The 25,699-nt window shown below is 43.9% G+C and overlaps 1 protein-coding gene across 1 annotated transcript in view; it reads left to right on the top strand.

Annotated features, from left to right (window-relative positions):
• The window catches only part of LOC124775167 (chaoptin-like), a 152,164-nt gene that overhangs the window by 111,500 nt on the left and 14,965 nt on the right, over window positions 1-25,699 (top strand). Inside the window, exons 7-8 of the mRNA XM_047250007.1 lie at window positions 12,670-13,545; window positions 24,643-25,180. Coding sequence (XP_047105963.1) covers window positions 12,670-13,545; window positions 24,643-25,180 — 1,414 coding nt within the window. The remainder of the gene's footprint in view (window positions 1-12,669; window positions 13,546-24,642; window positions 25,181-25,699) is intronic.

Below are 25,699 nucleotides of genomic sequence, written 5' to 3' on the forward strand. Positions count from 1 at the left end.
AGTAATTAACTTCGGTGGCTGTTAAGCACCTCAAAGCACAGGCAACCGGCTTCCACTCAGGATCTCACCCTTACAGTAACACAACTGCTATGCCTGAATTAGAGGCAACAGTCTGCTAGATAAACTCGCCGTCGAAATCAGGAACAGATAGGACTGGAGCACTAGCAGGGACAATTTTCAAGAGTTCGAATGCAGATACTGGATGTTGGTTCGCTGAAATTTTTCGTCGTTTGGGTGCGACTGATTCACAAGGGTGGTGAGTTGGGCAAAATTAGCGATAAAGTTCCGAAACAACTTCACCATGCACTCAAATCCAGCAACGCGCTTCTTTCCTTTAGGGGGAGTTAACAGATAGGTAGCTTCATTGCCATCCTGAGTGTTCCTGATCCCGTAAGTCTACAAAGGGACACGGTGAGTCCCAGAAACGAAATCTGCCAGTGGCCCAAATTTGCCTCCGAAGATTACAAAAATGTTCAAATGTGTGTGAAATCTTATGGGACTCAACTGCTAAGGTTATCAGTCCCTAAGCTTACACACTACTTATCCTAAATTATCCTAAGGACAAACACACACACCCATGCCCGAGGGAGGACTCGAACCTCCGAAGATTACAGAATCAGTTTACTTTCGCATAAACGGTTCTACGGCTGGCGTAAATAATCAAGACGTTCAACAAGGTTCTTGCTTTTCATTACAACATCATATAGATAACGGTAAGTACATTTAAATTTGATCTAGCCAACTCAGACTCTAGCAAATAAGACAACACAGCCGCCCCAGTGGTTAACACAAAAGGGACACGAGTGTGTTCAAACAGATTCCTGTCAATGCAAAATGCTTTGAGATGTTTGACTCTTCGGCCAGTGTCACCTAATGATAGACTTGATTAAATCAAAATTTTAAATTCCGGACTCCCGAAATCTGCGAGAAACAATTAAGGGATTCTGGTAGTGGCGTCTGCTCCAATACTGCCTATTACCTCAGGGAGCAGTCATTAACCACTGGCCCATAATCATCACCAAAGGGCTATATGCAACACACCACCCTTCAGAAGTTGATCGATATTCTTACATGGCCCCTTCATTTTATGAGGAGACAATCGGTATAGAGATTGTCAGATAGGGATTTAATCGATGCGTTGAGAGACGATCGGTAGGGAGACTGGTAGACAGAGATCTGATTGGTGAGCTTAATTTTATCTGTGACCCCTGATTTATTCGTAAGGACGTCAGGACATTTCCCACGTACTTCAAACAATTACTGAGCCCCAACTTCACTCAGATGAGCATTACAAGGAAAAATATTGTCTTCAACATTACACACCACTTGAATAGAGTTATGAATAGACAGAAGATATCTCTTGTTGGGCTGAAAATTAAAAAGGAATGCGCTATTTGCATAACCTAAAATGAGCCCCATCTTCTTTCAAAAATCACACTCAAGCATATATCATTTGACTAACCCATGACGGTGGTAACGTATCGGCCATGCCCGCCCACAAATCCCTAAATTACCTCGGATTTCGCCCAACACGGCAAAAACTCGTAATTGATCATACAACATTGCCTGATTACTTCTTGTGAAGGAGGAAGCTTACGAACATTAAGATACTTGCTGTACCACCGACAAGAGAGGGACATTACTGCCCGAGTCAAGTAAAGCACAAACTGGATCATGATTTAAGGTGGTACAGACAAATAGCAAACTTGAGTTACAGTCGGCCTTTACGTTATTACAGCCGTCTAGGGAACCCATGCACTTCTTACTGGGAGTCACTATCCGATGGGGTCAGCTCCATTTAACACTAGCTTGTGTTTTTGGGGGGGGTCCTGCACTAGATGATCTTATTGATTGCACTTAAAACATGTTCTACTGTCACATGCCACATCAGGAGCTTTGTTGTTAACAGCAAGGGGATCCGACCTATAGTCATGAACCCTGTACTTTTCAACGCTAAACTGGATATTTTCTATACTCTCCACTACTTTATCTAACTTGGCTAAGGTCTCTGGTTTATTAGTGAACAGAATACGTGGCTGGTCCTCTAGACGCATACCTCCTGGAATATTATTTAGTGCCTCCAGTTCGGTAACCCAAAGGCAGACAGTTGGCACGGCTGCCCATACATCATCAGTATATCAGACGACAATATGTAGTAGAAATGATGAAACTTCATAAAAATGTTGATATGCCAACCCATTTCAATTCCACTTGACAAATTTTCGTCTAACAACTTTTTACGGACTTTACCAAAGACTTGTTGTCATCAAGGGCCTTAGCTGCAATTCTACTCAGTTTACCGCAGGTTAGTGAGCAAATAATTTGAAATATGACGGAGTGGGTAATTTGCAGAAATTAAGCCCGGATTTGGAAATGAATTGCTCACTATACCAAAAGATATACATGTTCACTGCTTGACTCTATTGACAACTAATCACTGCCCCTGTCAAAGAATGATTAGGTAATTTGTTAAATAGGTTTCACCTTCCCTCACAATTCCTATCCAAGGTACCTACCACCTCATTGCAAGAAGTCTGATCAGAAGGGAAACTGTCTTCTTTATAACCATCAGAAATTTCTAACCAGCTCAGCAAACTGGCATAAAATTGTAACTGAATGTTTTTACTGAGCATCTCTTCAATAAGAGGGACTTGTTTAAATCAGTATTTACCATACATAAATCCTGAATGCAGTTACGCAAATGGTTCAGATGTTCCTGAATCCTAAAGACATGTAAAACCAAAGATACACTACCCTGGAAATGGCCGGCCGGTGTGGCCGAGCGGTTCTAATCGCTACAGTCTGGAACCGCGAGACCACTACGTCGCAGGTTCGAAACCTGCCTCGGGCATGGATGTGTGTGATGTCCTTAGGTTAGTTAGGTTGAAGTAGTTCTACGTTCTAGAGGACTGATGACCTCAGAAGTTAAGTCCCATAGTGCTTAGAGCCATTTGAACCCTGCAAATCAGCGCATGTGTCACATACCTCGCCAATGTCGTACGCTAAAATGTTGAGGAAGCGATGCAGTGCACTGAGCAGCCATTGAGTTAACTCGACTATGCTGACATCGACAGGTAGATCACATCCCAGGAGCTCATATTGGAGTTAATTTTTAGTCAGGTAGGATATCTCCAGCAAAGCTAGCCTGTCAGTAGCTGGTTCCACCATTATAATCACCTAAAGTCAGCAAAAGAAGCAGTAAATTTTGCACATACAAAAACCTTATTATCTACCAAAACTTCTTAATACGTTTATAATGCCAGTACACTATCAGAACCACATTCTGCTACCATTAAAAGAGCAGGTAGTTTGGAAATAGGAATGGCAAGGTGCTAATCATTAAGGAGGTAATCATTTTCGTCATTTTTATATGCCACAGATACCAAAATAAACGAAACAATAGCGAGTAATATTTATCCATCACTGAGGTCCAATTTAACATGAGATAACGATGAACAATTAAGCTCAAAAGAATATCACAATATGGCTCAGTAATCTAGCAGAATTTTAAATTACTTTCTTTAAAAAAAATCATGGAGTTTGCTTTTTCAGTTTATAACAAAGCAAGAGCCTTGAACATTGTAAACATTAAAAATTTATCTTCAGAGGCACTCAATGGATTCAGCAATTCGTATTCTGGCTACTTTAAAATCAATATTACAATAACCACAATACAAATAACATCTTAAAAATTTAAGAAAAGACTTTCAAGCTGGCAGAATATGTGACATCTACATTGCATTTAAAATAAGAAAGGGGACATTGGCAAAAAGAAGCACAAGCAATTGTTTACAAGGTCAACCAACGACAAATTCAAAGGAAATAAGGGGGCTGAAAAACATGAATTACCCCACACATGTGAACCAGCTTTAGCTCAGCTCACACCCTAAATTTTTGCTCGATTCAGTACAGATTCTAAAACATACACGCAACAGTTCAAATAAAAGCAAATCTTTCTAGATAAGGTAATCACAAAACATCGCTGGGTAAAAGGCAAGCCCTTTTACAAGTGAATCAGTTTTTCACTCAGGTGCATTCTTATTACCCAGATGCTGATTCATGTTAAGGACATCTGCCACAGTAACAGCCAGTAGTGTAAACCAGACTAGCTTATGGCAGTAACACCAAACAAAAGTCATTAGCTACAGCACAGGGATCTTAACGAACCGCAGTTGACACTTTATCACACACAACATATGGTTTTTACCGTTTATTCTTGCGTTGGACCTAGGAGAATTAAGGACAGTGTATATGACCACGTCCACCAGCCAAGGCAGGAAGAAACAGGCCTAGTCGAACTCCCAAAGCATGACCACATCCACCAGCCAAGGCAGGAAGAAACAGGCCTAGTCGAACTCCCAAAGCATGACCACATCCACCAGCCAAGGCAGGAAGTAACAGGCCTAGTCGAACTCCCAAAGCATGACCACATCCACCAGCCAAGGCAGGAAGTAACAGGCCTAGTCGAACTCCCAAAGCATGACCACATCCACCAGCCAAGGCAGGAAGTAACAGGCCTAGTCGAACTCCCAAAGCATGACCACATCCACCAGCCAAGGCAGGAAGTAACAGGCCTAGTCGAACTCCCAAAGCATGACCACATCCACCAGCCAAGGCAGGAAGAAACAGGCCTAGTCGAACTCCCAAAGCATGACCACATCCACCAGCCAAGGCAGGAAGTAACAGGCCTAGTCGAACTCCCAAAGCATGACCACATCCACCAGCCAAGGCAGGAAGAAACAGGCCTAGTCGAACTCCCAAAGTATGAGCCGCTACCAGAAAGGCAGTGAGAGCCAGCCACTCTCTACTACGGATAGGCGTGCTTCCCTAAGTAAACATCCACCATCCGAATGCGATGAGTAGACCTGTACCAGCGCGTGATCCTGCACTTACAGTCAACACTCAGTAGACCTCTCGCATGAGCTGCGCTCCACAAGTCCGTCAGCTACCGAGACACTTGGTGAGTGTATAGCCTAATATGGCCTTTATACATAGATGAAGCTGAGTATAATCGCACCTCCTCCCAACACAACAGAGAAGCCATTGGTAGGTAACGAAACCTAAAGAAGTCCTGTAAATCTAAGAATCAATTACGTGTACACGGCACACTAAGATTGTTCCAGAGGTGAAATAATTCTCCAAGGCATAAAACGGTGGTCTATCCAGGAACAAAGAAGCCACTGAAATTCAAAAGTGTCAGTGGAGTATTTAATAGCCTATCTATTACGTTGTTATTCCACTTCACGCCAATAATCAGTAACTGAAATCGGATTAAGTAGAAATGTTATAAAAAAGCAGTTACAATTTATAAAATACTTTTGAAAAGAAGTTATCGAAAATTAACGCAAAGACCCAGTTCCAAGGCGGATAAAATTTTCAACACGAATTAAAGAAATGTACATCATTTGCAAATATCACACATTCCGTAATATAAGACCTGCTTCCATTTTAAGGTATAAGATTGTATATGACTGATGAAGCACTACTTAGCACTACTTAGCTTTAAAAATATATAGCATTGTTTGCCATAGATTTCTGTAAGCGAAGAATTAACAAATACCAAATATTCCACGTTAGACGACCTCCTTCCATTTTAATGCGTAAGGCGGTGAATGACCGATGAAGTATGTCTTAACTGAGGACTTGTTATAGAATTACTTTTAATAATATATAGCGTTTTATTCACCAAAAAGTTTGTAAATGACGAATTAACGATATCTTCCAAATAACTTCAATAATTTATTCAACGCTTAAGATATAGACGAATGCTGCACAAAATACAAACTCATGACTCAAAACATCTAAAACAGCAGAAAATGCTGGTAACTGCTTTAGTGGTCTATAGTGAGCATTCCAGCACGTGATTCTAAAAGTGGCCAATAGACTGAAACACCGACCAAGAAATATCGTGTGATCCAAGGTACACTATCCTCGAGATAGAACTGCTTTCCCTACTTAAGAAAGGATATTTAAGGTGTTTCACACTGTGTCCACTGATGCCATGAGTCCAGTGCTGCAGAGCCTGGCTCTGATCATCGAAATGAACAGTGGCTCCTTTTATGGACTATAGTACCCGGATTACTGGTCTCACTCGACACTGATGTGTGAGGAGTAGCTTTGGAACAAAGTGTAAGAAAGTCGTGGGATCGTTTAGTACTTCACACCAGTGTGTCAGCAGCATGTATCTACTCACAAGCCTGTATATAATCTCCTGCTGGTACCCTAGAAATTAACCCAGCGGCTTATAGACCCAGCTCACAGCCAGTCGCAGGTTTCAAGTCCGTTATTACATTGGCGGCTGTGAGATGAGCTTCTTCTTACGGTTTCTTCTTCTCTGGTAATACTTGGCATGACATATTATATACCACTAGAGAGCCGAGAAATTTATCTATTTAGTTAAGTATAAAACACTCGATTTCTTTGAATATTTCGCGAGTTACATGCAACCGTTCTCAGGTGTTGTTAGGTTTATCCCTCCTAATCTCGTTAAGAAAACACCCTTGAGAAATTGTGTTGTGTGAAAAGTAAGGAAGCCTAAAATAAATAAACTTTAAGATTATGAGAAATTTCAGGTGGCGTTCGACATTCCTGTATTTTTTTGGGTGTACCACTCAAACAAAATCTTCTAAAACAGCATTATCTTCACTAATCATCACGTCAATAAATAGTAGGAACAGATTTATAAAGAATTCCTACCAAACAAATTATGTAATTATGAGACAAAAGTGCAAGACAAAATGTGCTGGCTTCAATAATGTAAACAGTAAATATAGAGTCGACTATTGAGAAAAATATTAGTAAGTAAATGGTTAACTGTAGTCCATGGAGTGAAGGGTGAGGATGCTGTTGCTCGAGTTCAGTAGCGCAAATGACTTTTAACTGTCTGTGCGTGGTGGATACATCGATGCTGAAATGCTGTTTCCTGTTTCCGGTAAAAAATGGCAGCGTTTATAAGGGTATTTTAACTGCCAGAACAAGACACTACAGAGATTGAATAACAAACATACAGACCCACGGCTATTTCATGCAAGAAAATGTAATAACAAACGTTGCCAATGCATCTTTGACATTACACTATGTGATCAAAAGTATCTGGACGCTTATGAGTTGGGTGACCGAAGTGGCCGAGTGGTTCTAGGCACTTCAGTCTGGAACTGCGCGCCCGCTACGGTCACAGGTTCGAATCCTGCCTCTGGCATGGATGTGCGTGATGTCCTTAGGTTAGTTAGGTTGAAGTTGTTCTAAGTTCTAGGGGACTGATGACCTCAGAAGTTATGTCCAATAGTGCTCAGAGCCATTTGAGCCATTTGAACTTATAAATGGACATTAATATGGAATGTGTCATCGTTAGGGATTATGAGAGTTTCACCTCCGGTTGGGAGGCGTCCATGAGGTATCTTAACATCTGCCGAGGAACAGCAGAAACAAGAGGCGGTAGTGATTTTGGATGGTGGGGTGTGGAGTGCAATCGACGTTGTTACTCATCTATCAGCTGTTCCATAAGGTTAGAATGGGGATCAGGGCAGGCCACTCCATCTCAGGAAAGTTATCGTCTACAAACCATTTCCTTACAGATCATGGTTTACAACGGGTGCACTGTCATGCTGGTGTTAACAGTCATCATCTCTGAACTTTTCCTCTCCCTTCTGCAGTATGCGATGCTCTATAATTGGTTCATATCCTTCCACATTTTCACTATCTTAAGCGTAATAATACCAACGGCCTTACCGCAGTGGTAACACAGGTTCCCGTCAGATCAACGAAGTTAAGCGCTGTTGGGCGGGGCTATCACTTGGATGGATGACCGTCCAGTCTGCCAAGTGCTGTTGGCAAGCGGGGTGCACTCAGCCCTTGTGAGGCAAACTGAGGAGCTACTTGACTGAGGAATAGCGGCTCCTGTCACGAAGACTGACAGCCGTTGGGAGAGCAGGGTATAGCGTGATACATCAAGCGAAATCATTCGTTTCCAGCATCCACAGTCTGGTGGCGTTGTTCTTTATACTTTCTCATGCGTCGCTGAGCGTTGAAATCATAAATGTGTGACTTATGAGGTGCTCGACCATTGTATCTTATTGTTTTTGGTTCCCTACGTGCCATCATTGTGCTAGCTGGACTGTCGATAGCACTTTGGGGCTTACCAGTCACTCCTGCCACTGATTTCGTATGTTTGTTTTTTCAATAATCCTCCGCAATAATCTATGGTCTCTGTCCATCAATGCATGAGGTTCGCTCGATCTTGATTTAGCTGTAGTTGCCCCTTGGATTTCCACTTTACAGTGACATAACCAACCGTCAACCTGGGCAGCTTTAGATTGGTTGAGATGTCTCCGATGAATTGGTAATCAGTTGACACTCAAAGGCTATTCTACAATTTGAGGTCACTGACCTTTCCTGACAGAATCATTCTGTTGTTGCTGCTTCCCTACTGACAACTGAGTACTCCCCACCTCCTCTTATACTGGCGAGTTCATATCTCATGTCATGTTGTGATCAGTTCCTTATTTCATGTCGGTGTCTGGATACTTTTGATCAGATAGTGCGTAATGACAGCAGTTCTCATTATCAAAAGCACTTCGTGGGAATACTGTCATAGACGTTTTGAGGTTGTGTACATGTACTGACAATCCAGTCATAGTGCATGAGTTTTCTCGGAGCTCTACCCAAAGCCACTACTTTGAAACCGGTAGGCAGCTTGACGGAATCCGAGGCATGAGTTGCAGCTTATGCGAAGAACGGAAGATGCATCCTCGGCATTGGCTCTTGTGCAACGCTGGACACAGTACTTGCATCACACATGAAGCACCCTGCATTTCGCACTGCGGTCGGGGAAAAGAAGTCCACTAGTATTAGTTACGTGGTTCCACAGGTAAATAAAAACAAAAGAAAAAGTAATTGAGATATCTCATAAGTTTTTTGCGATGTTCCGAATGGTGCTGTAGAACTGAAGTGAGCCATGGAGTGACATGTGAGCTACGAGAAACGACAGCGAAAGATGATGGCGTATCCTCTGTCCTGTAGACGTTAGCTGCAGACAGAGTCACGGGATTTCATTTTATGAAGAATCACAAAAGTTTTTTACGCTTCCAGCAGCGTAAACTTCAGCAATATATTAGAGGCCCCTCTGAGTTCTGTGAACATGGTTTCCTCAAACATGGTATCTAACATGAGGCCCACTATGTTGCATGCAAACTACAAAACGTGGGCATTGTGTGCTGGTTGTTTAAGAAAACCGAGAAGGAAAATACTAAATTATGCTGTTAGACAAGAGAACACCACAAAAAAGCATACTGTCGTGTATGATATTATTTTTTGTTGCCACTGTAAATTGGTGTTCCAGTTTTATGATCGATTATTGAAGGAACTCTACACACTTGTTCGTTCAGCATTACCTGACTGGCTAAAGCCGCTAACTGTCTTCCTGCAGAAGTTTCATTACGTTTATGACATCCGCCTTCATGTTTAGGAACCCTTACAGTAGTCAACTCCGTCACGTTAAAAATTAGTAGTTATCAATATAGGCGATTTTCATCCAAATTACAACTATTTAGAAGTTCTTCCACACCTCATGAATCATAAATGTAATTTAAGCCCCATTATCTCTTCGCAGGAACACAGTGTTATTAATTATTCAATTATTAGCAGTTCCTAATTAATAACTTACTCACCAAAGAAAATATTTCACTTCACGTTAGTTAAGGTCATGTAATTTGGCCAACTAATCATATCAAAATCGGATCATGCAATAAACAACACTTCAAATATGCATCCAGACGTAAGATTTTCGTGTTTTTCCTAAATGTCAACTGCTGAAATCATTCTTTTGATTAGCATATGGCCATTTTGCCTGTTTGTCTTTCTCTTTGTTGTGTTTGTCATCTGTCTTCGATGACTTCATCTTCAATGAGATGTTAAAGCATAGCCTTCCGTCCTACTTTCCTTTCCACACCCTACTTCTCGCACTTTGTTAACAATGCGGTTTCTTCGCTCATTCATGTAGCTGGAAGGATTTGTGTAATGTACTAGTCAATAAGAATAAAAGACTCTTCAGAAAGACGATAGTCTATGTAGTTGGCTGGCCTGGTTTTTATTTTACTTTACTTTTTTAGTCCACACCTTACTCCATCGGCAAGTGTACATTCGAACTGACAATCAAATATGTACCAAAATTTAAATGTATCAGTATTAGTGTAATATTTGCAGAAATACGTCTTCTAATTTGTTCTATTTTTGAGCTGAGCTATTCTGATGACAGATATGGCCGAATGAATTAATTAAGGTGTATCATTCGAAAAGTAAAATTGGTGATCAAGACAGACAATTATATTATAAATACAAGAGAATCCCAAAAGTAAGGTCTCCTATTTTTTTCATAAGTAAATAGACCTGTTTATTTCTACAATGGTTTACATGAGTTTACAGCTTGCACATTTAGCTATTTTTCGGCATACTCACAATTTCTGTCGATGCACTTTTGTTGACGCTGTGACAGTTTTTGTATGCCCATGTCATACCAGCTCGCCGCCATGCTGTTCAGAAAGTTATGAACCTCTTCTCAGGTGTAAAGTGGTACGCCCAGGTTTCGTCACTCGTGACAGTTGAGTCCAGAAAGTTGTCCTGTTCGCCGGCAAGGCGGTAAAGAAATGCGCGGGAAGCATCAACTCGTTGCCGCATGTGGTCCTCAGTCAGCATGCGTGGCAACCATCTTGCGCACACCTTCCGGTAGTTCAATGTTTCCGTTAAAATTCTGTGAGCGGTGCTTCGGGAAACCTCAGGAACCAACGTGCAGAGATCATCCAGGTTGATCCGCCGATCTTCACGCATGCTTTGCTCAACCATCAACACTGTCTCTTCAGAAATTGACGGTCTCCCGCTCCTCTGTTCGTCGTGAATTTCGGTCCGACCAGCTGCAAACTCTCTACACCAATTACGAACATTTTTGAAATCCATGCACGACTCACCATACACTTCCGTCAGTCGGCGATGGATACCAATCGGCGCAGTGCCCTTTGCGTTCAAAAACCGAATAACTGCGCGCAATTCGCACTTGACGGTAACATCGAACGGGAGCTCCATTCTCAGAGGCTGCCAAGCCAAGACTGACCGCCTCAGCGTGGAGTGCGCATGTTTACACACAGCGCGTAAAGCACTCTTCATAACAGTGTGACCAACTGCCACACAAACAGAGTTCTGTACTTATAAAAAAAAATAGGAGATCTTACTTTTGGGATTACCCTCGTATATATACAATATGGTAGATGTTCAGAAAGTAAGTGTACAAGGTTTCTATATTCCTTCAGAAAAAAGTGTTTTTCAACAAAAGAAATTACAACTTATTGTTGATACACTTGGTAAGCTGTGGCACAAGCTTCCTTAGGCACCCCTCGAATAGCTCTCCCACCAGCTGCTTCCCCCACTTCAGGGTCTCTTTCAGCACCTGATCGTCGTTTGAAAATTGAATTCCACTCATGTAATAATCTGAAGGCACCAAGTCAGGAGAATATGGGAAAAGGTCCTAAATTCCCAACTAAATAACTCCATGAGCCCTTTCGTGGCTGAGGCTGCATGAAGACGGGAATTGTCGCGCAACGGGTACACTTCTCTCGTCAGCATTCCCCTCCATTTGATTCGAGTACTCCTTTTGAGTTTTATACGAGTCTCACAATATCGCTGTCCATTAATGGTATCCTCTTGAGGCAGAGACTGGATCAAAATGATGCTTTTCGGTTCCAAAACAGTGAAGTCATTATCTTTTTTGTCCGAAACTGTGGTTTGGAATTTTTTGGCCGATGGGTAGTTGGTCTGACGCTAGCGTGACAACTGTAGTTTTGTCTTAGGCATGCAATGAACCACTCACGTTTCATCTACAGTCGCAATAGAGCTCGGTAAATCCTCACCTTACAATTCAAATCGCTTAAGAAACTCGTGGGCGCTAGTAACCCAATTTTTCTTGAACTGCTCTGTCACCTGTTTTTGTACCTATCTTGCGCACTGCTTCCGGTATCCCCACGTCTGGGAGTGTCTCGTAGAAGAGAGTTCTGAAGAGTTGTGCAGGCATCACGTAAATTTCAGTCACTGTCAATCGGCGGTCTTACAAACAGTTTTTTGGATTTTTTGCACCCATTCATCAAAATGGAAGGTCTTCCAGTCCTCTGTTCGTCATGAACAAATATAACCCCTCCATTAAACACCCTACACCAAGTAAACACACTGGTTCTGTTCATGACACCTTCCTCGAAAACCGGTTTGATTCACCAAAAAAATTCTGCAGATGTTATCCGTTCTGTGAGGAGTAAGAGGATCGCAGCATGTGGCTCGCACTCTGCGGGGTTACTTCCAACATCTTCCATGCACCTGGACACTACAACGTCAGTTCACGTAGTACCATGTTCCTGCACTGCTGGCTCTGGTCCGGGGTTCCCTCATACTCTACCACTCAGTGCTGCCAAACCTCCAGTACACTTAGCTTCTGAACATGCTCTATAGTAACAATGATCATTACTTGCCTAATGATTTAATGTCGTTTATGGACAGAAAGGAATTAGTCAAACTGGGCATGTACCCTTCGAGAAATGTACTTGTAAATGGAAATTCGCGACTGTCTATTAGGTATAGGATGTTAATGCCTTCCAAGTATATATTGTAAGGGAGATGAATTTCTGTGTACTACAGGTGCCAGTGAACTTCCTGCAGCGGATGTCGAGCTCGCTGCGCCGCCTGTACCTGGGCTACAACCTGCTGTCGGGCCTGGAGGCGCGCGCGTTGGGCCCGCTGCAGCACCTGGAGGAGCTGTCGCTGCCGCACAACAGGATCCTGTCGCTGGCCGCGCAGGCCTTCACCGGCTCCGGCGACTCCCTGCAGCTGCTGGACCTGTCGCACAACCACGTGGAGACGCTGCAGCTGCGCCAGTTCCACGGGCTGCCGCGCCTCCGAGTGCTCGACCTGTCGCACAACCACATCCGGTCGGTGCCGCGCGACGCCTTCCGCGGAACTCAGCTGGAGCGGCTGGACCTGTCGCACAACCAGCTGGTCGTGATGCCCAGCGGCGCGCTGGCCGAGGTGGGCGCCACGCTGCGCCGCCTGCGCCTGTCGCACAACCAGCTGGAGCACCTGGACAGCAGCATGTTCCCCGAGACAGCGCACCTGGTCGCCCTCTTCCTGGGCCACAACAGGCTCACCATCCTGCCGGACAACGTCTTCTCTGGCATCGATGGGCTGCTCGAACTGAACCTCGCCAACAACTCACTGCGAGCCAATTTTAAGGAGCTCTTCCACTACGTCCAGCGGCTGCGAACGCTCAGCCTCGCCCACACGGGGCTGGAGGAGCTACCTTCTCTGCCACTGCCACACCTCCTGCGCCTGAATCTGAGTGAGAATTCCATTGGAAAAGATGAAAGGGACGCTCACCTCGATGCAGCTTCAGCGAGAGACCTCACCCGCCTCCGGCAACTCTCGCTCTCTGGGAATCGCTTGTCTTCTGTTCCATCGAGGATATGGCCAATGATGCCTCTTGTGAAGAACATTGACCTCACCAGAAATCCTATAAAGGCTAGTTTATTAGTCTAATGGAATAGACACCTTGTACCACTTGGTTATAGACGAAGTGCAACTACTCACGGAGGTCCAGTGTGGGACGTAATTATCACATGGCAGTGTAACTTAGTAGACGTGCTAATACCTTAATGGGGATCCGACTTACACGGAAAAAAATTAGTTCCAACTTTGGCTACCAGGTGCAAATCAGGAGCTGTACATTGTTTATGATGGTATATCATCGACGCTGTCATTTGGCACGCCATAACGTGAGTGAACAGTGTGTATATCAACAAGAGAGACTGTCCACTGTTCAAGAAACTCTTTTATGTGAATGACAGCACTTTCAGTGCTGTATTGAGAGATTATCGCCGACTGAAAAGTCTGAGGAGAGCCCCGATTTCATTGAAAGGTTTAAAGACGATGCTAATGAAATTAAAAAACATGGGCAGGCTTGGTATGACACCTGGAAAAGGAAGGCGTCATCCTAGTGGAAGTTATTGACGAAGTTACTCTTGCCCTAACAGTCCTTGCAGCTTGTGCACTCGGTAATACCAGTACTCTTGCAGTGTCACGAAAATTGTCCATCTTATGGTCTCAATTGTTTATATTGCATTCACATGCTACTGGTAACCAAAACTGAAACAAATTTTTTTCCAGTGTAAATCAGTTCCGCATAAACGCATTAGTATATCTGCCGACTTCCCCCACCATACGATAATTTCAGCTCACAACCCTCTGTGAAGAGTTGCACTTTGATTATTACCACTCACTGTTTTACTGCTCCCTCCTACTAACTAAAATATATGTTGAAAGTAAGTGTGTATTTGCATTTAAATTGAGTAACATTCAGCAGAGTATTTATTGTTCCTACATAATGCGAATCAATTCTTCTCGTGCTTCCAGCCCCGTCAAGTGGTTGTATATTCGTGAGCTTTCGATGGACTTCTCGTTAGACATTGTCAGGTCCTGACTGACTGACGTGTGATTGCTGAAATTGAACGAGGCAAAATTGAGCGTAAGGGGAACAGTGAGAGAGGAGTCCAATGACATAGAAAGTATTTTTTTTTTCAACCAATCTGATTAAAAGCTCTAAGAGGCTTTGGTCTCATTTAAAATTACTAAGCGGTTTGAAATCATCTTTTCGGTTACTCGGGGACCATAAAGACACCGAAACTGACGATAGCAGAGAGAAGGTGGCAGTACTGAATTCCGTCTTCCGAAATTTTTTCACCGGGGAAGATAGTAATACGGCCCCTTCTTTCAATAATCGTACGAACGTCGAAACGGCAGATATTCAAATAACCGATCGTGGAATAGAAGGGAACTACAATCGCTTAGTAGCGGAAACGCCTCAGAACCGAATGAGCTACCATTAACATTTTCAAAGACAATGCGAAAGAACCTGCTCCACTTCTGGCTGCATTTTATTGTATTTCACTGTAGTAATGACGGGTACCTAACGACTGGAAAAACCACAAGTTACTCCCGTTTTCGAGAAGGGTCGTAGGGCAAATGCACATAGTTATATGCCTATATTATAGCCGTCAGCCTGTTGTTGAGTAATGGAACATGTTTATTGCTAAGAATTATGACGTGTTTAGAGAACAAAATTTCAATTATATGAATCAACATCAATTCTGCGAAGAGAGATCTAGCGAAACAGGTCGCTCTGATCCTCCACGAGATCCAGCGCGCTGTTGACATCCGCACTGAAGTTGAAGCCGAACTCACAAAGGTGTTTGATATCATCCCACACTGCTTTTTAGTGAAAAGCTAATGGCTTCCCGAGTATCGGACGATATATGCGACCGGATTCAAGACATCATTGCACACAGAACTCAACTCGTCGTTATTAACCGAACAAAATTGACAGATGTAAAGGCAGTCTATGGAGAACTCCAAGGAAGTGTCGTGGGGTCATTACTGTTTACAGTGTATGTAAAAGATCTAATTGAAAGCGCAGGAAGCTCTATAAGACTCTTCGCTTATGCTGTTGTTGTGTATAAATAAGTAGCAATGCCAGAAGATGGTATCGATTTGGAGAAGGACCTGCAGAGGATTCATGAATGGTGTAGCCTGCGGCAGTTGATCCTGAACGTAAAGAAGCGTAACGTATTGCTCACATATAGGAAAAGATATCCACTTCTGTACAGCTACATTACTGATGAAAAACTGATAGAAACAATATTTATCGAAATATATCTAGGAATAACTATCCGAGGCGATCTAGGAAAAGCAGACGATGGATTGAGATTCATCGAAAGCATCATAACGAAATGTAACTCACTCACTAAGGAAGTGGCTTACAATATGCTTGTTGGAGCGACTCTTGAGTATTGTTCATCAGTCTGGGAGCCTTACCAGGCAGGACCGACAGAACCAATAGAGAGGATCCAACGAAGAGCGGTGCATTTCGTCACGGGATCGTCTAGCTGCTGGGAGAGCGTTACAGAGATGCTCAATAAACTCCAGTTACAGACGTTACATGATAGGCGCTCTGTGTCATGGAGAGGTTTATTACTGAAATTTCGAGAGAGTTCTTTCCGGGAAGAGTCGGACAACGTATTACTTCCTCCCATATACCTCTCGCGAAATGACCACGACGGGTAAACTCGAGAAATTAGAGCTAATACGGAGACTTACCGACAATAATTCTTCCTATGTGTCATTCACGAGTGAAACAGGGAAGTGGGGTATCAGTTAGTGGTACCAGAAGTACCCTCGGCAACACGTCATCACGTCACTTGCGGAGAATTGATGTAGAAGTAGATGCTATCCTCATTCTTATACAACATGGTATAACTATGACGTCACGGGCGCTCATTCTATTGTTGTATGACGCAATATTTCCGTCACACGGCAGCTGAACCCGTTTTACCACCACGATGGTCATCTTCAACGCTTTGATCGGTTGGAACCGCTGACCTTACCGATAACGTTATCAGTTATTTTGATCTTAGCTCACGTCTTCAATCGATTATCCTCTCCTTGTTTATCTAGCATCTCTAAAGTCGTTTATAAAATACTTCGCAGACATTCCAGTTCCGACTCAGTCAGTCGTCATGTCTCTGAAGTCGGATCTGACTTCAGACACATAAACACAAAGACATACATACACACACACACACACACACACATATATATATATATATATATATATATATATATATATATATATATATATATATATTCGGGAGGTCGTTGGTTCAAATCCTTGTCCGCAGGCACATTTACGTTTCCAGTGGTTTCTCTGACGAACATATTACAAATGTCTGGCTTATTGCTTTGTGGGGTAGACGACCGAAATCGTATCCCAATCCGAGCTTGTGCTGAGTCTCGCAGTACCGCGCCGCCGATGGGACACTAAAGCTCAATCTCTCTACTTTCGCAGATCACTCAGATCACTCTCACAGACGGTACCTCTCACAATCTGAGAGCCGCTTGTTGAGACATTTTAGGACAATGAGACTCAATGCGACTGTAGCAGCGTGTATGTTTTAATAGGAATATCATAGATCACGAGTAATATGCAATAAGAGTGTCTTGCGCAGAAGCTACTACCGACATGGACCGGTCTGGCCCTTTATATTCCGTTGAGGAAGAGAAGCAACGAAATATCTGCAAAATCTGTTTGCTTTCAAAATATTCTGTAAACTGAATCAAAGGAATTACAGGATACATCACCATGTCATCACTGTTAGGTTATCTGATGAACGAAAATTAGGCTCGTGTGTGAGGACGTGTTTACCTTGGCCCGTCATTCCCCCCTGCCGCCACCCATTACCACCGTCAACCTGTGCGGCCGCTTTGAAGGTATTAAGTCTGTCGCCTAGTGATGAGAACGAGTGCTAGCTTGGGGCTGGACTGACAACGACCCACTCGGGTGAATAATTCTTCAGGAAAGCAATGCCATTGACACTTATGAAAGTTCTCTTGTGTTATACCCAGAACATCAGGCTTTGCCGTTTATGTTGGACGCATTTAACATTGATCTTAATCTACATCTATATTCTGCGAACCACTGTGAAATGCACGGCAGAGGGTACATCCGTTTGTAACAGTTATTAGGGATTTTTCTCATTTCATTCATTTATGCGACGTGGAAAAGTGATGATTAAATGTATCTGTACGTGCTGTAATTAATCTAAACTTATCCTCACGATCCTGTAGTATATTTATCATTTAAAGCCAGTTCATGAAACTTTCTCGGTCGAATTTCTTCAAGGATCTGCCAGTTCAGTTCCTTCAACATTTCAGTCACACTTCCCAACGGGTCAAACAAACCTGTGACCATTAGTGCCGTCCTATCTTCATACCGTTAATATCCCCTACTAGACCTATATGGTACGGGTCCCACACACTTCAGCAATATTCTAGAATGAGTCGTATGAGGAATTTGTAAGCAATCTTCTTTGTAGACTGATTGCATTTCCCTTGTACGCTACCAATAATTCGAAGTCGGTTACCTGCTTTACCCGCGACTGAGTGTGTGTGATCTTACCATTTCATGACCTAACTAAATTTTACAAACAAGTATTTGTACCGGTTTACAGATTCCAGCTGTGACTCTCTAATATTGTATTCATAGAATACGATGTTTATTCGTTTTGTGAAACGCACGGTTTTATATTTTTTAACATTTACAGAAAGCTGCCAGTCATTCCATTATTTTGAAATCTGATCAAGCTCTCACTGAATATTTGTCAACCTTCGTTCGGACTACTTGGTTGGAGACAAATGCACCGCACTTCGTTGTCTTTCAGGACGTCATGTGAGAAAAGTGTGAGTTGCTTTTCACAATACTTGTTTTCAAAATCGACGCTGATTAACGTGGAAAAGTTCTTTCTGTTCAAGGCACATCATAATGATTGAGCTCAGAATATATTTTAAATGCACAATCTGACAGGGATTCTATTGAGCCCTGGGCCTTTGTTCCATTTTAACGACTTCAGTCGTTTGAACTGCTTATGCAGAAGATACTGATAATTCCTTTGAGTGTACTATACTGCTGTTACTTTACTTTTCGATTTCTTTCCCGAGTCCTACCGGAGTGAGGAATTTTCGCTGCATCCTATGAATGTACGAAGGAGCTTATTGAATGATGCCTGACACTTCAAAATGACACACATAGATCGAACTATTTTTCAACATAATGAGCAACTCTCTCTGAACAACGGTTGGAAAGTTCTACCAATTGTACTAGTCTTTCCCGGTTGAAATCTTTACCGTGGTCGCGGAGCTATGCGAGAATCGCTGCATGGACATCGTTTGAATGTCTCTTTGCCCCCAGGCGTTCTTTCAGCTTGCCGAAAAAATGGTAACTGCGTGGTGAAGATCTGATCTTCCCGATCAGCATCAGCACGTCTTTGGGGCCCTGGTGAAATTGTTGGCACCGGTTCATTACATCTGGACGTCACGTTCCGTTTTCCAGTTGCCGCCAGTATTTCACGGTGACTGTGAGCAATTTAGACGTTTTGCGTGCAAGAATTGTACTGCCTACACTTACTTAAATTTTGGAGAATGCCGTGCCATTTCACTGGTACACTGTGATGCATCTGTTATCTGTACTGGAGTATAGGCCGGCCGGAGTGGCCGAGCAGTTCTAGGCGCTACAGTCTGGAACCGCGCGACCGCTACGGTCGCAGGTTCGAATCCTGCCTCGGGCATGGACGTGTGTGATGTCCCTAGGTTAGGTTAGGTTTAAGTAGTTCTAAGTTCTAGGGGACTGTTGACCACAGCAATTAAGTCACATAGTGCTCAGAGCCATTTGAACCATTTGAACTGCCGCATAGCGATGTCTGCAGGAAACCCCAAACAAGTACTCTCTTCTGGCAATGTGCCACTACTTTAGCGAAATGGCCTTTGCGTGGGACGACATGTGTAAAACACTTCCTGAAGTCTCTACGTGTGTGACAGAATTCTTATTACGTTTCATAAGTCATTGAGAATCTCTCAAACAGCGCCATGTGGCTGGAAAAATAGCGCATTAACCGTTGACTAAACGGATGACAGAGGGAATTCATATAATTATAGCCTAATATCATTAATACCCACCCGTTCACTACAGGATCCAACGGCATTTATGAAGTCAAACATTTTCCTGGTGGTAAAAAGAAAATTCCTCCAAACAAAATAGTCTATTTTATTTACGTTCAGTGTGTTATCAATAGTGGAATAGTTGAACAGGCATGTCTTGTCGTCTTTAACATCAGAAAGGTATTAAGCAATGTACCACATCATATACTGACAACAAAAATCCGATAATGTGGATAATTTTCACGAATGCGTGATTAGCTCAAAGAGAGTTTCACTAATAGAACCCAGAGCTATCAAACAAATAAAAAAAAAAACCGAAAGTATCTTTGAATATGCATGAAAGAATCTTAATACGACGACTGACTTTTCCAGTATAAATTCTAAAACATAACAGACTGTTCATTGGCGGCCGTTTTTGATTACAGAACAGTATCGTTACTGTATGATCGGCAGCAAGAGTACGACGATTTACACGATATTTGCGCTTGGAATAAGCAATGGCAGCCCTCCTTAAATATGGATAAATCCTAGATAATTTACTTCGCGAAGAGAATTAATCCACATAATCCAGAATTAAAGTTGGAGGTAAACTTCTCGACCTTTTAAACCGTTTAAATGACTGGGTGTAAAAATGTGAGCCGGAATATGGAACCAGGCGAATAGGACGCCATTAGCGGAAGACATTTTCAAGACGTCGATAAGTGGATTCACCCAGTGATGAAACGGCTTCATGGCAGAAGACAGACTTGTTTCGTTAGAGCATACATACCCTTTTTCTCGGTTGAGGAAGGCCGTGGAACTGGAAGATATTGCGTGAAAAAAGTTGCATGTGTAAATAACACATCAGTCATTCATGTGTGTAATATTCGCTCCGTGGATTAAATGCCTGTTGAAGAAAAACATGTGGGGTATTACATTTCTGGTGACGCTCGTGTAGAAACAGGATACAAGTCATGACACAAAATCTTTTACAAGTAGACTGTAATATTAGTCTAACCAACATATTTGCAGGGTGTAACAAAATGATAGAAAAACATTTACAGTTTGTAGAGAGTGTGTTGAGTAACAGACAGAGGATGGATATCCATTTCGATTTAATTTTTGTCAACATCTACCTTCCGGTCACTCTTCGGCAGTGCAAGTGCGTCTGTAATTAATGTTTTAATGTTCGGTTTGTGGGCACTCAACTGCGTGGTCATCAGCGTCCGTACAAATTCCCAATTTCCTCTCAGTCCAGTGTTTACACAATCCAATCTAGCCACAGTCATGAATGACGATGATGATGAAATGATGAGAACAACACAAACACCCAATCCCCGGGCAGAGGATAACCCCAGCCCGACCTGGAATCGAACCCGTGACCCCGGGACCCAGAGGCAGCAACGCATGCCACTAGACCACGAGCTGCGGACGTGCGTCTGTACGTTGTCAGACAGCAAGAGGAACTTCTAGCAATAGCCCTGACGGTATTCAGGACATCGGGTGGTGTCGAACCCGTCCACGCTTGTCACAAAGCCACTTACATGTTCAGCCAACGTACGTTTCTGCTAGAGGGGGACCTAGCAGTAGGAGTTGCAGCCGTAAACTTATACGTTCAACAACGCCTTTGGAAGACATCACCGGTCATGTCTTACTGTCTAACCTCATTAATTTGTGTATCATGGTCAAGAACGTAAGTTTCTCCGGAAATTCCAATCTCCTAAAGCTAAAAGGATATCTATCGAAATCAATGGCATCCATTGGGAAAAGACGGTTTCTCTCTCTTCCATCCACATTACCACTTCTAGCAGTGCTAGTGGTCTATTACCCCCACAGTACTTTTTCCTATGCAGCAGCCCGTATTTATGTTAAGTTTGGTTGTAATTTATCCAGGGTGCTAGGGCTAATCTTACATGTCAATCCCTTGTGCCACCCCTCTCTAGACCATGGTCATTAGGAAGGTTAGAATTGTTTCAGTCCTACAGAATTTTTTTCGGATCCAAATCTAAGGACTAAATAACACTGAAGTTACTCCAAGCATACCAGAAAAATGCTTTAATGTCATACTGTCCTAGTGTCTCCCCAAACCCCTAGGAGTTGTATGTCATTGGTACTGTCACCAGACAGCCTATAAATTCCCAGAACTCTAGTTTCAACATTAATATTGTGTGTTTACGAGTAATTTTACTTGTGACCTGAACACTATGCTTTCCCAGGCACGTCCGTCAAGTCTAGTTCAAATAATTTTAGGATTTCCACACCTACGTTTCATGTTCCACACGATCTCTCTCTCTCTCTTTCCTACTGTTTATCTCGTCAGATGGGGTCCGTTGTTTTCATAATTTGACAAATTTCTTTTTACTTTAACTTTGTGGGAAGATGTATTTCCTGTCGCCACAGTCCTTAGTTAACTGACAGGAGGGAAGTCGTTTACACCATTTGCTTGACCATCTGTCTGTGAACCACGTAAACTTAGGTCTGTGTGTTATCGTATATTCATTGTTCGTATATCGTGATCTTTGAGGTGTATGCTGAGCATCCACTAATCATTGGCAGAAATTTGTATGGAAAACAACCTAAAACTACACTAAGGGTGTTCTGTGTACCACACTAACGATCATTTGTCCACCATTCGTATTTGTTATGGGTGTAGCATACATACCTCCGTCTCTTCCAAGTTAGTGTGATGCATGTTATGCCGTTTGAGCAGGTAACATGTTATGAAATTCTGGCCCCACAAACTCAGGCACTAGGCGTATCATACCAACATGGTAATCGTTTCCTGGCCTTGAGTCACTGCTGAATAATGTTTGATTAAAATTTCTCCAGAAGATCCGGACCGCAGGCCGATGCTGGAAAAAAATGCATACATCAGTCATCAATGTAAAGTCCGGAAAGACTTCCAATTATTTATTGCACAAGAACTAAACATTGTACAGATGTCATACATGTTGCATTTTGAAGAGAAATTCTGAAAGTTTTTATTACAAACATTCGATATGCGAACCATGAGTAACCCGGCAGACGTCAATACGGTAATCGAATTATTGTCATACCCGTCCCATCGTGGCATCGTCAACTGTGGCAGTCGCTTCCAGTATTCTGTTCCGGATCTCTGCTACATCACGTGGTAGAGGTGTTACATACACCACACTTTTTAAGGTGTTCCCACAGAAAAAAGTCGGTGGGTTCAGGAGGGTAATACGGAACGTCGTGGTGGATCCCAACGGCCTCGTATCACTAGCAGTCGAGATCACAGGCATCTTATCCGCATGGCGGTAACGGATCGTGCAGCCACGTCTCGATCCCTGAGTCAACAGATGGGGACGTTTGCAAGACAACAACCATCTGCACGAACAGTTCGACGACGTTTGCAGCAGCATGGACTGTCAGCTCGGAGACCATGGCTGCGGCTACCCTTGACGCTGCATCACAGACAGAAGCGCCTGGGATGGTGTACTCAACGACGAACCTGGGTGCACGAATGGCAAAACGTCATTTTTACAGATGAATCCAGGTTCTGTTTACAGCATCATGATGGTCGTATCCGTGTTAGGCGACATCGCAGTGAACGCACATTGGAAGCGTGTATTCGTCATCGCCACACTGGAGTATCACCCGGCGTGATGGTGTGGGGTGCCATTGGTTACACGTCTCGGTCACCTCTTGTTCGCAGTGACGGCACTTTGAACAGTGGACGTTACATTTGAGATGTGTTAGAACACGTGGCTCTACCCTTCATTCGATCCCTGAGAAACCCTACATTTCATCAGGATAATGCACGACTGCGTGTTGCAGGTCCTGTACGGGCCTTTCTGCATGCAGAAAATGTTCGACTGCTGCCCTGGCTAGCACATTCTCCAGATCTCTCACCAATTGAGGAAGTGTGGTCAATGGTGGCCGAGCAACTGGCTCGTCACAATACGCCATTCACTACTTTTGATGAACTGTGGTATCGTGTTGAAGCTGCATGGGCAGCTGTACCTGTACACGTCATCCTAGCTCTGTTTTACTCAATGCCCAGGCGTATCAAGGCCGTTATTACGGCCAGAGATGGTTGTTCTGGGTACTGATTTCTCAGGATCCATGCACCCAAATTTCGTGAAAATGTAATCACATGTCAGTTCTAGTATAATATATTTGTCCAATGAATACCCGTTTATCATCTGCATTTCTTCTTGGTGTAACAATTTATATATGAGCAAGTATCCCATATCCTATCACAGTATAAAATTTAAACCACGTTGTAGCCTCCTTCATTGCCGAGGTCATCAACCTCATCTGTACAGTGGCGCTGGACTTGAAGATAGGTTGGTTTCAATCCTGCCACCATTTTGCCAGCAAGTGGAGGACAGCTGCTGGTATAAATTTCCTGGTCGCTCATCTTAGTGCCAGTATCTTGGTTTAAAGTCCAAATCTATTCGCAGGATGTGGACAATACGTTCAGCGGCCACTTAAGTGCTATTTTAGGGGGGTATGTTCCAGCACTAGGTGTGAAACCGAGTTCTGGAACGCAGTCGTCCTCCCTCTCTTACATCAACATCGTCATCATCATCATCATCATCATCATCATCGGCGGCCGCTTTGGCCGAGCGGTTCTGGGTGCTTCAGTCCGGAACGGCGCTGCTGCTACGGTCGCAGGTTCAAATCCTGCCTCGCGTGTGGATATGTGTGATGCCCTTGGGTTAGCTAAGTTTAAGTAGTTCTAAGTCTAGGGGACTGATGACCTAAGATATTAAGTCCCACAGTGCTTACAGCCATTTGGACCATCATCATCATCATATGACACAAACAACACTACACATGTAGCCTTTACACCTCCCTACAATTCACAAATACACCTACGACACAGCTCTTGCATATGTGCAAGGAACGAGGCTTTTGTACGCAAAGGAACGCATGGTATCTGAACCCACAGTATTGGATTTTGTACGCAAAGGAACGCATGGTATCTGAACCCACAGTATTGGATTTCCTTATCACTAGTTTCATATGTTATTTAATTTAATTTAAATTATTTTGTGTAGTTTCAGTAATCAACTTTATTTGCAGCAATGTGCAATTGTTGTACTAGCTTATGCTATTGCAATGCAGGTAGTTACGCGAGAGAGCTTCTCACACCTGACACGGCTCACCACACTCAACGTGGAGGACCTGCCGTACATGGAGCGGTTCGACGCGGACTCGCTGACCGGGCTGCCGCTGCTGACCAAGCTGCGCATCCAGACGTGGCCCAAGATCGAGAAGTACCGCTTCCGCGTGGGCAGCGCGCTGTCGTCGGTGTGGTCGCTGCGCGAGCTGTCGGTGCGCGTGCTCGAGCCGGTGCTGAGCGACCAGCTGCTGGGCGCCTTCAGCAACGCCAAGCTGCGCCGCCTCGAGCTCAGCGGCTGCGGCCTGGTCGCCATCACGGCCGACGCGCTCGAGGGCCTGGCCGACAGCTCGCACGAGCTGCAGCTGCGCGTGCGGGACACCGGCCTCCAGGAGCTGCCGCCGGGGCTCGTCGCAGGGCTGGCCGCCCACGTGCCGCACCTGGCGCTCGACCTACGCGACAACCGCTTCCGGTCGCTGTCGCCCTCCGACCTCTACCCCAACGGCTCCAGCTGGGAGAGCGTCGGCACCAGGCCCTTCGCCGGTCTGTTCGCCCTGCTCAGCGCTCAGCAGCTTGCCGCGCGCCACCCGAGAAACTTCCCCACGGTGCAGAACTTCGTAATCGTTGTCGGAGTCGTGATGTTCTCATCATTATCATCATCATCATCATCAACCACGAAACTTCCTGGCAGATTAAAACTGTGTGCCGGACCGAGACTCGAACTCGGGACCTTTGCCTTTCGCGGGCAAGTGCTCTACTATCTGAGCTACCCAAGCACGACTCACGCCCCGTCCTCACAGCTTTACTTCTGCCAGTACCTCGTCTCCCACCTTCCAAACTTTACAGAAGCTCTCCTGCGTACCCTGCAGAACTAGCACTCCTTGGTAGAGCACTTGCCCACGAAAGGCTAAGGTCCCGAGTTCGAGTCTCGGTCCGGCACACAGTTTTAATCTGCCAGGAAGTTTCATATCAGCGCACACTCCGCTACAGAGTGAAAATCTCATTCTGAAATTATCAACCACATTCCTGAATTAGGATCGAGGAACTCTTTCCAGCTGCACC

This window comes from Schistocerca piceifrons, chromosome 2 (genome assembly GCF_021461385.2).
Source record: "Schistocerca piceifrons isolate TAMUIC-IGC-003096 chromosome 2, iqSchPice1.1, whole genome shotgun sequence".
NCBI lineage: Eukaryota > Metazoa > Arthropoda > Insecta > Orthoptera > Acrididae > Schistocerca > Schistocerca piceifrons.